Here is a 13,775-nt window from a genome sequence, read left to right as displayed (position 1 = left end):
AATCCCTCCCAAATTATCCCATGATATGGGAAAATGCTCTGTATCTCTTCTGTTACAGTGTCAAAATAAAGTGAGGGATGTATAGTGTTGTTGCTGTGTTTTTTTGCACTGGAGGTCACATTCACACTTTTGACGGCGTGACTTGGGGTCGGACGCTACAAAGGAACGGAGGAAAGTAGGGCAAAAACTTAAATTAGGCTCCCAATTTACATGTAATTAAAAGCCGGGTGCATTTGGGTAAGGCTGCAGAGCATGGCGGGAGTAATTTGCCCGAGCTGCTTTGATCTTGCGAGGATCCTCCTCGTGGGTGGAACATCGGGGGAATTGGGTGAGGTTTGGGGGGCTCAGGCGGATTGTTTCCTAGCCCACCCCCGGCCCTGCTGGGGTTCCATAGGGGGGGGGTGTTGCTGTTGAACAGGGGATTTCTACTGGGGGGCGTGAAGGGAGCCTTTTCATCCAAGGTGACTCATGGGGTCGGTTGGAGAACTAATTGGGAAAAACAAAAGCATAGATAGTGGACGATGGGTGTGGCTGGTAAGCCTAAATAAACAGGGACTTTGGGCCATTTAGACTCCTTTCAGCTCCTTTCAACTTCATTAAAATTATTAGAATTATTTTTGACCTCTGTTTGGTCATAAGCATCCTTTAGAAGCTGAGTTGAAAGGACTCCTCCTTTTCTTCTCTCCTTCATCTTTTCTTCTCCTCTCTTTTCTTCTTTCTCTTCCTCCTCCTCTCCTCCTCCTTTCTGCTCTTTTATCTCTTCTTCTACTTCTTGTCCTCCCTTTTCTCTTTTTTCCTCTCCTTTCTTCTCTTTTTCTTCTTCCTCTTCTACTTCTTGTACTCCTTTTCTTCCCTCTCTTTCCTCCTCCTCCTTTTCTTTTTGTCCTCCTCCTTTGTTCTTTTTTCTTGTCCTCCTCGTTTCCTTTTTTTCTTCTGCTCCTCCTCTTCTTCTCTTTTCTTGTCCTCCTCCTCCTTTTCTTCTCCTTTTCTCCATCTCCTCCTTTTCTTCTTGTCTTCCTCCTTCTCCCTGATGCCAATTCCATCACAGCATTGTTTCTGTGATGACATCATGGCATCAGGGATGACATCATAGCTTCTCCTGGGCCTCTAAGACAGACGATCCAAGGACCCTCTTGCTTTTCTGGCTCTCCTGCTGGTATCAAAACAAGGATACGGAATCCTGACCAAGCCCTGCAGCTGTAGGGAGAGGTTGGATCTGGTTGGCCACACAGGCATCATCAGCAGAAGCTTATAAACAGGACCCCAAGGACGCACATCTTCCTCCAGCTTCTGTTAGCCAGCAAATGGCCTTGCCACCCTCTTAGATACAAGGCAAGGTGGTTGGGTGCCCACTTGTGCTAAGTCATAATTTATCTTGTCTGACTTTCATGGATATGTTGTATCATCCCAAACAATTATGATTATAGTTATAGTTTGGTGCATTATGCTTTCTATGTGTCCTTTATTCAACCAACTGCAATTAAAGCAAATCCAACTTGATTCCTTCCAGATGTATTGAGGCCATACCAATATTTTGTCTGGGGAATTCTGGGAGTTGGGAGTCCAAATATCCTAAAGTTGCTGAGGTTGGGAAATGCTGGATGATAGAGTTGAACACCAAGAGGTGCTAGAGAGGTCTTGGAATCTCCTTAGCAACTTCTACCTTCACAAACACAATTTCAGGGCTGCTAAACGAACCCCAAGGAGGGGGATATAGAAGAACCAAGCTGGAAGTCTTCAGAGTAGCCTAGTTATATTTTTTACAGCATTTTTAAAAAAACCATAGCCCTATCTCAAGAGGTTGCTAGGTTTATTTACTGTTTTCACGCGGTCTCAATTGCACTGATTTAAACTCGTGAATACAAAATCAATAGTGCCATAGTATTATCTGCCATTAAAGAACATGAAGCCAATAAATCTTGCAGGGTGATTAGAGATTTGAGATCTTTAAAAGAAAATTAAGACTAAGGAAGTTTAGTAACAGTAGCACAGAGAAGGAATTATAACTGATCTTCGTTATCTTGAAAACAAAAAAATTGCAGTCGTTTTCAAGAACTGCTTGGCAACGTGGATGAAAAGCTGCCAATGAATATGGACAGGCCTGGTGGACTTAAATTTGTAGATAGGTCATTTGAGCTACATTAGTTGATGTCTTTGGAGATTCCCCGCCATCCAGGGCCTGGTTGCCGCATTCTCATCTGGCACCAAATGGTAACATTTTGGAAATTGCCCAGTTTGGGTTTTGAACAGCTGTTTAGAGAACTTTACTATATGTTGGTTTGTCTGTTTTGGTCTTCAGGATATGCTGACGACTCGGACTTTGATTTAGAAGATGCACTGGGTGACTTTGTCCCAACGAAGAGACGTAAGTATGAGCCCAGTTGCTCCACGGGTGGCTCTTTTGGGCAGAGTGGATATTGGCTGTGGATTAGGAACCGGAGGGGTTGGGACGATGCTCAGCAGGGAAGAAATGAGCTTGGCGATGGAAAGCAGACTGGCCCGGTTTGAGACCAGAGCCGTGCCACAGGAGTGAGCTCCCGTCCCTTGCTCCAGCTCCTGCCATCCCAGCTGTTTGAAAGCACGCAAATGCGAGTAGATAAATAGGTACCACTTCAGTGGGAAGGTCACAGCACCCTCGTGCTGGTCACATGACCGCAGAAATGTCTTCAGACAGCGCTGGTTCAGTGGCCTTGAAACGGAGATGAGCACCAACCCCTAAAATCGGCTAAAACCTTTTTATAGGGTTTGTCAGCAGGCATCCTTCCCACAATTATAGTTTTTTTAAAAAAACAAAAGGCAAAAGTCAAGCTGAAAAAGAAGTGTTTAGATATGAAGAACAGTTGCAGGAACTGGGTATGTCTAGTTTAATGAAAAGAAGGACCAGGGGAGACATGATAGCAGTCTTCCAATGTCTCAGGGGTTGCCACAAAGAAGAGAGAGAGTCAAGGTATTCTCTAAAGCACGTGAAGGCAGGACAAGAAGCAATGGGTGGAAACTAATCAAGGAGAGAAGCAACTTAGAACTGAGGAGAAATTTCCCAACAGTGAGAACAATTAATCAGTGGAAAACCTGCCTCCAGAAGTTGTGAATGCTCCAACACTGGAAGCTTTTAAAGAAGATGTAGGATATCCATTTGTCTGAAGCGGTGTAGGGTTTCCTGCCTGAGCAGGGGGTTGGACTAGAAGACCTCCAAGGTCCCTTCCAACTCTGTTATCTATTCTATTTACAAATAAAAAAAAATATTACAAAGGCAAACTCTAAAGCAGAGAATTTTCCATAATGCATGGAATCAAATGTCCTAGCTGGGTAGCTTGAAAATATTTATCAAATTGGACACGCTTTTTCCAAGACCCGTATTAATTTATTCCCTCCCTCTGTCTCTCTCTTTTGGGCAGGAAAGCAAAAGCTTTCTATTTATATATATATATCTCCTTGGGATTTGTCTATCGCGATTAAAAAGATTATGCTTTTTTAAAAATCATGACGGGTTGGATAAAAGAATGGCTGGAACTCCCGTCCTTTGATCAGGCGGGAGACAGCGTGGGTGGGGCCACAAGGCAAAGTGGGTGGGACTGTTCCATATTTGGGCGGGGCCTAAATATGCCAAGATGCATATTCAGTTTGGATCCTCCCCCTTTTTTTAAAAAAAGTTTTCGTAAGGAGCTGTTGATGTATAAATTGGTTCTAAAGGCACGTATTTTTATCCTCTGCTTTCCCATATTCCACCCTTCATAACTGCAAAGCTCCTAAATCATACGTCCCATGTGCCCCCCCCAAAAAAGTCCATAAAGGGTTTCCAGTCACTGATATGAAGAATGCAACTTGGGTTATGTTCTGTAATTTCATTCCTGTAACGGTGCCTGGAGGGGCTCTCGGGAGGATTCAGACAATGAGTTTGGCGCACATGTAATCCTTGAAATTCGTCTCGTTTGCGCTGAAGCATAAACCAAGGTTTAGAACTCACCATGGTTTAAATCCTCTTACTAAAAACCAAAAAGGCCCAACGGATGAAAACTTGAGTTAGAGCTGGGCGTGGAAATTCAGCGTTCTCCTTCCATGAGCATCCAATGTTCGAATGCCAAAATTAATGTAATGTGAACTTTTTAACGGCTACATCTTTGTTTCCTCAAACCTTTCACTTGAGTTCAAGGGGGCCTGAACTCCCAGGACGGGTATGTCTTACTTAGGAGTAAGACCCCAGCTGGGAGTGCGGCGTCAGGTGAGGCTGGTTGCTTTGGCATCCCCCGTGGAACAAAAATGCCATTTATTCTGCCTTCCTGTCTTTCCCAGCTACTCACAAGCCGCCGCCCAAGAAGACGTCAGGTGGCACAGGTGAGACGTTCGCTTTCTTAAGCCTTTAAATCAGCTGTGGGTGCTCTCCCACTACAATCCCATCCCCCCCAGCCATCCTGACCCTTGGCTTTATGGTAAGCTAGGCTAATTTGCTGGTCCCCCCTCCCTCCCCCTGCTTTCTTGTCAAACAACAATCCAGAAAGTTCCAAGCCCATTCATTTCATTTGGGGCAGAGGAGGATTCCTACCGGTTCGGCCCAGTTCGGCCAAACCACTAGAGGTATCCCGGCATGGGTTGCAGAACTGGCAGTGACCCAGGCTGGCCACACCCCCGAACCGGTTCCTCGGTCGCTGCTGTTGCCTCTGCCATTTTTTTGCAATTCTGCGCATGCGCAGAACAATTTCCATTGAACTGCGCATGCGTGCGCATGACCAAACCAGCAGTAACGCCGGCTAGAACCCGCCCCTGAGTTGGGGGGTGTCCTCTGGCCTCTGTAACCCTGATAGTGGCCTACCTGGGAGTGGTGTGGTGGCCTAGAGGTGGCGCTCTCATCTCACAATCAGGAGGCTGTGAGTTCGATCCCAGGTAGAGGCCGATATTTCTCTCTCTCTGGGCACCATGAGAATGTATCTGATGAAAAAGAATCTGCATTAGTGACAGGAAGGGCATCCGGCCAGTAAACTCAGCTCCATTCAGTTGCCCAGACTCCACCCCGCAAAGAGATTATGGGGTCGTTAAAAGAATATGACGGTGGCCTACCTGGGAGGGCGGTTGGGAGGATAAAAGGGCAATAACCTGTAGCAGCAGACAAGAGCGCAGCAGCATCACCCTTTGGGGTGTGTGTGTATGTGTGAATGAAAATAAAAGGGAGGGGGGGATTGCATTGCAGAAAGGAAGTGGCCGAGGGGGTCTGGTCTCCCCTGCAGTAAGTAGCCCTTTATTCTGGCTCCTTGGTTTCCCGAACAGGCGAACTCGACCTGATGGATTTCTTTGATTCCCCGCCGGAGAGAACCACCAGGCCTGCCAAGGCCACCACTGGCCCTTATCCCAGGAAACCAGGTAAGGACCTCCTGCTTCTGGGAAGGCTGGACGCTGGGCTGCCTCTCCTCAAGCCCTGGCAGTGGGGGGAGGGCCCCCCATTTAATGGGGTGGAAATATGACTCTGGGTGGCAAAGAATTTCTTCCTTCCTTCTCCTCTCCCTCCCTCCACCCCCTCTCTCCTCCCTTCCATCCCTTCCTCCCTCCCTCCCTTCCTGTCTTAGCCCCCTTCCTTCCTTCCTCCCTTGCCTTTTTTTTCCCTCCCTCCCTCCCTTCCACTCCCTCCCTCCCTGAATACAAGTAGACTATTTAATTGTGAATACTGCTATGCGTTACAAAACAACAAGGGTGACCACAGTCACACACCAGCTTCCAAGCAAACCCAGTTAAGCCAGAACCTCTAACGCCCAAGGAGGATTGGATCTGGTGGGAATTGGGCTGGGATCCCACCAGGGATAGGCAGGATGATGCTCAGAAAGGGAGATAAAAGCAGATGCTGGGGGGGGGGGGGGGGAAGAGCCAGGTAGCCGTTTTGCTGTTTTGCCTAACATGAGCTAAGAAGGTTGAACCAGCAGCTTATCCAGCCTGCATTTGGCCTCTTTGGAAGGGGAACCGGCTGGGGAGGGCTGGGCTACGTTGAGCGCTGGGCCTGCTGGGCTGAAGGCTCTGTGTCCTCCCATCTGCAGATGACGGCGGCTGGAACATCCCTCATACCACCACCACCACCAAGCAGCCCAAAACTACCAAGCCGCCCCCCAAAAAGACTCAAGGTAACGTTTAGCCACTGTGACACCTCAAAGGCCCCATTGGGAATCTGGGAAGGAACGCCTGCTCCCTTGGGACTCCGCAGGGGTGGAGGTGGGAAGGCAGAACAGGAGCTGCACCTGGTACTGCAGGAGAAGAGAACAGAGCAGGGCCGGGGTGTGTGTGTGTTAAGTGCGGGGTATCCTCCCTTGGAAAGGTCTTCCCCTTTACCAGAGCTATTCTCTCTGCTTCCTCCTGTTTGGCAGGACAATGTAGAAGATCTCTGAAGATAATCCTGGGATCTGGGGAGGGAGGGATATAGATGGATGGATGCTTAGGTGTGGTTGGTTGGTTGGTTGGATGGATGATGGATGATAGTTGGATGGTTGAATGGATGATGGATGGATGGATGATAGTTGGATGGATGATGGTGGATGGATGATGGTTAGATGGTTACATAGATGGATGATGATTGGATGGATGGATGGATCTATAGATAGGTAGATAGGAGAAGACAATATATTAGATAGCTAGCCTTGGAGGATTTAGGGTTCCCAGGCTGAATTTGAGGATTGAAACTTGATATCTGTGTTTTCCTGACATTCAGTCTGGTTTATAGAAAAGCCTTCACCAACTCTGACCCTTGAATTCCACGTGGAGGGGTTGGCTGCAAGGCCTGGGGTTCTCCCTTGGCTGAGATCTTGGTGATGATTTGGAATTCAAGAGATCTGGAGCCTCGCAGATGGGAATGGCTGGTCTTGTGTCGAGGTGGTGACCATTACATGCATCAGATCGAACTCTAGAGGAACCAAGGGGCAAAACTATGCCTAGGAAATATTGTAGGGATTACGGGAAGCCTGGGTAGATTTCTTCAAACCTTTTTCTTTTTCTCCTAAGAGGTTAAGTCTTCTTAGTGGAAGAGCGGTGATGCTAGAAACAATAACGCCCTCAGGAGCTGATCTGCTAATTTTATAGGGAAAGACCCCATGGATTTTGACTTGGCCGATGCTTTTGATGACCCGAATGAGAGACACCATGGGGGCGGACCGCCTAAAGGAAATCCTGGTGGAGGTACGTTGATCATTCTTCTTTTGGTTGGCCAAGAGAGATTTCTGCACCCTCCCTTCTTTATATCCGCTGCAGTTTGGGGGGAGAACAGTGGCCAATGGGAACCCAAAGGTTTGAATGTCTGCTCACCTGGTGGGTGAAGACTGTGCATTTTGATCAAGTAGGATGGTAGCAGCTTGTAGTTGAAGAAACCAAGGACAATGGTGGAAATGTCTGCAGAAAAGAGACAGAATAGTCAAGATGGTGATGGCCACCACCTCTGTTATATACAGAGCTTCAGTTACGTCATGGTGGCTACCATCTGCACCAACCTCCCTGCGGACACTCCGGGGGAAGTTTGGTTCCCATCAAGCTGATGGAAGAGCTGGTTGGATGTCCAAGAGATGATTAACCTAATGGGATCTGTTGACGGAATCAGATTGAGGATGGACAAAATGGTTTCTCAACCTTGGTCACTTCAAGACATGTAGACTTCAACTCCCAGAATTCCCTAGTCAGCATGACATTCTGGGAGTTGAAGTCCACATGTCTTCAAGGGGTCAAGATGGAGAAACACAGCTCCAGAGGGGTGTAGATTTTGCGGTAGAAGGGAAGTGCTCTCTGCCCAGACATCAGAAGCCAAAGGAATTTGTAGTATTCATCCATCTCCCCCCCTCCCATCCTTTTGCTTCGCTTTTCCTAAATAGATATAGTGGATAATGGATCCTGCCCAATACAGGGGTTAAGCCATGATGGTCATAAAGCAGCTTCCCCAAGTGACTGATCCAACTTGACAATCTTTTGCTGCTCTCATTAAGCAAACCCAATGGTCATTAAGTGAACCAATTGTTCACTGTTTTGGTTTTGTAAAATACTAGAAGTTTAAAGGCCAGTTCAGGGTAAAAATGCTGTACAATGAAGTCATGTGACTATGGAAGTTAGCAACCGGACATAAATACAAGGACCCCCTGTGAATCTTTGGAGGAATGGTTGAAAAGAGAACAGCTTCTGCCCCTGGGATGTTAGGATGGGTGGAGAGATAGATAGATGCAGATAGAGATGCAGATAGATAGATGGATGGATGGATGGATGGATGGAGGGAGTAGATAGATAGATAGATGGATAGATAGATAGATAGTTAGATTGATAGATAGATAGATAGATAGATAGATATAGATAGATAGATAGATAGATAGATAGATATAAAAAAAAAATAGATAAGATGTAAGGTGATAGATTAGATAGATGGATGGATGGATAGATGATAGAAAATAGAAAATAGACACCAACAAGATAGAAGATAGATAAATATAAATGAACAAAGATAGATAGATGTTAGAGGTTAGATTAGATAGATGGATGGAGGGATGGATGGAGGTTATTTTATTGCTCCAGGCTGAATTCTCGCTTCCCCGTGTGCCTAAACCAAGCCCTGCTATTTTCCATGATCAGTTAATGAATAAAGAATCCCGTTCCAGGCTCCAAAGGTGGAGATAGAAGAGGTGGAGATTCTGGTAAGGGGTTCTCCTTGGCTCCCCAGCTGCTCTCTCTCTCTCTCCACCTGACTACCTTTGCTCGCCTTTCTCTCCTAAGTCCAGTCGTTCAAAAGAAAGATTACCCTCTGATCTCCTGTCTGACCAACTCCCTGGGAAGGAGAAAGAAGGGATCTACTTGGACCCCTGGGCTAATTTGGCCTTGTGGACCAACCTTTCTCCTCCTTCCTTCCTTCGACCCTCCCTTCCAGAGGTGGGATTCAGCCGCTTCGGACCGATTTGGGCGAACCGGAAGTGGAAATTTTAATTAGTTTGGAGCAGTGGGGAAATGCAAAGTTTTTTGCTATGGGTTCTGTGGGCGGGGCTTGGTGGGCGTGGCAGGGGAAGGACACTGCAAAATCCCCATCCCCTCCCCATTCTGGGGCAGCCAGAGGTGGCATTTGCCGGTTCTCCAAACTACTCAAAATTTCTGCTACCGGTTCTCCAGAACCTGTCAGAACCTGCTGGATTTCACCCCTGGTTTGGAGAACTGGCAAATACCACCTCTGATTGGCCCCGCCCTCCTGCCCCCTCTGTTCCCCGTCCTATATTCCCTTGTTTTTTAGCTCAGCGGATTCGCGCAGCAGAGTGGACGGCTGCACCTCAGTTGAGCTAAAGAACAACTCACCTCACCAGGCTGACACCGAGGGAGGACTTTGAGCACTATGCGCATGCTACATGCTCCAAGCGCTCCCTCATAGAACTGGTAGGAAATATTGGAATCCCACCACTGCTCCACCCTCACCCCAATTTCTGCTTCCAGAAAAGTAGAGTTGCAGGTTCTGTAGGAGATCAATGTCCCCCTTCCCAGATTTCCCCATGGAGATCGGATATTCATTTCCCCTCCACACACACGGACACACCCCTCCGTCCCTAAAAATAAATACATACAACAACTGGACTGTATATTTCTTGCATGAGATTGTTCCAGCAATTGCTTTCTTCCCCAACTGACCGTTACCAATGCATGGGGTGAATTCTCTGTCCTCTCTAACCTGCTAGAAATCCTCATACAGGCTGCCAGTTCCTGCTAGGACTGGTGGTCGGGGATGATGGGATCTGGGCAGGACAAGAAGCAACAGGTGGAAACTCATCAAGGAGAGAAGCAACTTAGAACTGAGGAGAAATTTCCTGACAGTCAGAACAATTAACCAGTGGAACAACTTGCCACCAGAAGTTGTGAATGCTCCAACACTGGAAGTTTTTAAGATGTTGGATAACCACTTGTCTGAAGTGGTGTAGGGTTTTCTGCCTGAGCAGGGGGTTGGACTAGAAGACCTCCAAGGTCCCTTCCAACTCTGCTATTCTATTCTATTCTATTCTATTCTATTCTATTCTATTCTAATAAAGATGATTAGGGGACTGGAGGTCAAAACATATGAAGAACGGTTGCAGGAACTGGGTAGGTCTAGTCTGATGAAAAGAAGGACCAGGGGAGACATGATAGCAGTCTTCCAATATCTGAGGTGCTGCCACAGAGAGGAGGGGGTCCAGCTATTCTCCAAAGCATCTGAGGGCAGGACAAGAAGCAATGGGTGGAAACTAATCAAGGAGAGAGAAGCAACTTAGAACTAAGGAGAAATTTCTTGACAGTTAAAACAATTAATCAGTGGAACGATTTATCTCCAGAAGTTGTTGGTGCTCCATCACCAGAGGTTTTTGAGAAGAGATTGGATAACCATTTGTCTGAAATGGCTCAGGGTTTCCTGCTTGAGCAAGGGGTTGGACTAGAAGACCTCTAAGGTCCCTTCCAACTATTCTATCTCTAGTCTACACTACTGTATTCTATATTCTATTCTGCTCTGCTCTGCTCTAAAGAAGCATCTTCAATTATATGAAATGTGCCTTGAGCCAGATCCTACAAAGAGTGAAAACGAAACAATAAACATTCTGGGGTTCAAACATTTCACTTTTTAAACAAATATTCTTTTGCACTTCTGGATTTAGATTAGATAACAAATAACATCACATCAATCACTTTTATAACTTTTGTTCCAGCCAATAACTCCTTTACTAACTAACCCCCTACGCAAACATCTCAGAATTATTTCTTCTTGAATGCAGTCCTTTTACTCCTGGCTAAAAAAAAAAGGAGTTGGCGGGGGGGGGAAGTTTGGTGAAAGTGTGGTTAAAACTAATGTGGGATTTTAAGTAAGTGGATTTTACTTGGACCTCCTCAGGGATTTCGGATGATGACCTGATGGGAATCGTGGACGAAGGAGGTTATCAGCCCGATAAGAAAAAAGGTGAGTTTCTACCTACTCGATTGATTGTAGTGAAACATCAGGACTATTGTGGAGTTGCTGTTGGCAACATCTGGAAAGCTGTAAGTTCAGCTACAGTATATAGTTGTCCCAAAGGGGCTTTTTTCAGGAGGCAACTGGACTTTCTTGTTTTTTCTTCTGAAGACCTTTCACTCTCGTCCCAGAAGCTTCTTCAGCTCTGGATAGTGGGGAAGGGAAGGATTTATGTTTCTTGCAGACAGCTGGTCATTTGCATCCTTTTAGAGGGTCGTTGAGGCCACTTGGAGGTTTATCTGTGTCCTCAGGGTCACCTGAATAGCACTCCTAGTTCCTGTAGTCTGCAATTTTGTTTCCTCTGGAAATCTATTCCTCCTCCCACCCCATTCCAAAGGTCTTCATCCCAAATTGTATAGCTAACAGTCTCTAGAGATTCTCAGTCATCCAGGTCATGGTTGTCCCAAAGGTGCTTTTTCAGGAGGCAACTGGACTTCCTTGTTTTTTTCCTTTTGAAGATGTTTCACTTCTCATCCAAGAAGCTTCTTCAGCTCTGACTGGATGGTGGGGAATGGAAGGATTGATATTCCTTGTAGACAGCTGGGCATATAAAATTGCAGGCTACAGGAACCCGGAGCACCAACTCAGGTGACCCTGAGGGCACAAATAAACCTCCAAGTAGCCTCAATGACCCTCTGAAAGGATGCAAATGACCAGCTGTCTGCAAGGAGTATCAATCCTTCCATTCCCCCACCATCCAGTCAGAGCTGAAGAAGATTCTTGGATGAGAAGTGAAACATCTTCAAAGAAAAAAAAACAAGAAAGTCCAGTTGCCTCCTGAAAAAGCAGCTTTGGGACAACCGTGACCTGGAGGACTGAGAATCTCTACAAACTTTTAGGTATGCAATTTGGGATGAAGACCCTTGGAATGGGGTGGGAAGAGGAATGGATTTCCAGAGGGAAAAAATTGCAGACTACAGGAACCATTTGCACCACTCAGGTGACCCTGAGGACACAGGTGAACCTCCAAGTGGCCTCAAGGACCCTCTGAAAGGATGCAAATGACCAGCTGTCTGCAAGGAGCATCAATCCTTCCCTTCCTCACTATCCTATCAGAGCTGAAGAAGCTTTTTGGAGGAGAAGAAAAACGTCTTCAAAGAAAAAAAATCAAGAAAATCCACTTGCCTCCTGAAAAAAGCACCACTGGGACATGACCTGGGGGACTGAGAATCTTTACAGACTTTTAGCTATGAGGGAAATCCTCAATTTAAAACCACAATTGGGGGCCAGAATTCCTGGTTGCCAAGCCCCCACGTTTCGATTAGAACAAGAGAGTTGGAGATCTTCTAGCCCAACTCCCTCTATGTGGATGCTGCAAAACCTTCTTTAAAGGATTTCCAAGCCCAGAAGATTCAGGGATCTCCTGCTTTGGGGGATCTAGCTTGGATTCTGCGCTGGAAAGAATGCAGAAAAGAGCAAGGAAGAGGACGAGGGGGCTGGAAGGCTGAGAGAGAGGGAGAACGGTTGCAGGAATCGGGTGTGGCGGCCTAGAGAAAAGAAGGGCGGGGAGTGTCGTGAGAGCAGTGTTCGGACGCGAAGAAGAGGGGCTCAACCTGTTCTCCAAGGCATCTGAAGGTGCGACAAGAAACAAGGGGTGGACTAGAAGACCTCCAAGGTCCCTGCCAACTCTGTTAACCTGTCTACAGGGCTGTGGTGCCGTGATGGGGAACCGATCACACGCGTGCCCAAAGTGGCACATGACGCCTGGCACGTGTGGCCTTGCCTTTTTTTTCTTCTGGGTTTCTGGTGCGCATGAGCACAACGACCAGCTGCCCTTCATGCGCGGGGCAGAGCCAAAAACCGGTGTGCGCATGCACATCAGCCAGATGATTGTCAGGTGCGCATACGCAGCAGAACCCGGAAGTTCGGCTTTTCTGCAGCGTGGCCCCGAGGAGTCCGTGTGCACGCATGCGATGCTTCCGTGTGAACCTTTCAGCACTCGGTGCCAAAAAGGTTTGCCGTCACTGATATAGGGGCTCCTGGTTGAGCAGTGGGTTGGACTAGAGGACCTCCAAGGCCCTGCCAGGTCTCTTCAGTTGCTGTTGAATGCCATGGGATCCAATGGGGCGGGGAAAGGAGCGAACCTACGGCACGCAGGTGTAAATAAGGCGCTGGCGTTTCTCTTCAGATGCGCCAGATCGCGGCATTCCTTCACTGGCGCTCAGCACCACCACAAAGGGCTCCTTCTCTCGAGCCACTCAAGTGTTTTCCTTCTCCAATTAGAGAATGGAGTGCATGTCTGTGTGTGTGTGTGCGTGGGGGGGGGGGGGTGGAATTACTGCTATGCTGCAGCGGGGAGAAATGTGCAGACAAAGCATTCATTCTCTGCAAACCGCACCCACTTTCTCGAATGCGCACGAGGCTAAATTTATAATCAATCTCATTTATTGCTCCTGACGCAGCAGCGGCTTAATTAATACGAGGGCCAGCCGGGTGTCTGCGCAGGGCTGCGATTTGCAGCGCATTCGGTTCGGCAGCTCCAAGTGCCTCCGTCGACATATTAGGAGATAATTAAAATGGCCCCGGGATTGATTAATTGATTATTTATCTATTTGTTTAGCTCGGCCCCCCCTGGGCGGCTTGAAATTGGCTTTGGAGAGGACTGGGGAGGGGGGGAGGGGAGGGGGGGGGAAGGAAGCGGTTGGGGGGCTGCTCCCTGCCAGTCGTCCCTCTTTGCTTTCAACTCCGAGGTGTAAATCAGTTGTATGTCAAGGGGATGATTTGGACGGAGGGAAAGTAGGGCGGGCGTGTCCAGATTCTACTCTTCGCTTAACGAAGTGTGGCCAAAAAAGAAAAAAAGATTGTAACCATCTTGACTCACTGA

At 47.3% G+C, this 13,775-nt stretch overlaps 1 protein-coding gene across 1 annotated transcript in view; it reads left to right on the top strand.

The window, feature by feature from the left end:
• CD99L2 (CD99 molecule like 2) overlaps positions 1 to 13,775 on the top strand; it is a 29,072-nt gene that overhangs the window by 9,584 nt on the left and 5,713 nt on the right. Inside the window, exons 2-8 of the mRNA XM_032227558.1 lie at positions 2,300 to 2,365; positions 4,291 to 4,332; positions 5,260 to 5,352; positions 6,018 to 6,101; positions 7,051 to 7,146; positions 8,601 to 8,636; positions 10,835 to 10,900. Coding sequence (XP_032083449.1) covers positions 2,300 to 2,365; positions 4,291 to 4,332; positions 5,260 to 5,352; positions 6,018 to 6,101; positions 7,051 to 7,146; positions 8,601 to 8,636; positions 10,835 to 10,900 — 483 coding nt within the window. The remainder of the gene's footprint in view (positions 1 to 2,299; positions 2,366 to 4,290; positions 4,333 to 5,259; positions 5,353 to 6,017; positions 6,102 to 7,050; positions 7,147 to 8,600; positions 8,637 to 10,834; positions 10,901 to 13,775) is intronic.

Source organism: Thamnophis elegans, chromosome 12 (assembly GCF_009769535.1).
Source record: "Thamnophis elegans isolate rThaEle1 chromosome 12, rThaEle1.pri, whole genome shotgun sequence".
NCBI lineage: Eukaryota > Metazoa > Chordata > Lepidosauria > Squamata > Colubridae > Thamnophis > Thamnophis elegans.
The sequence above is the reverse complement of the archived record's forward strand: the minus strand, read 5'-3'. Positions and strand labels throughout refer to the sequence as shown.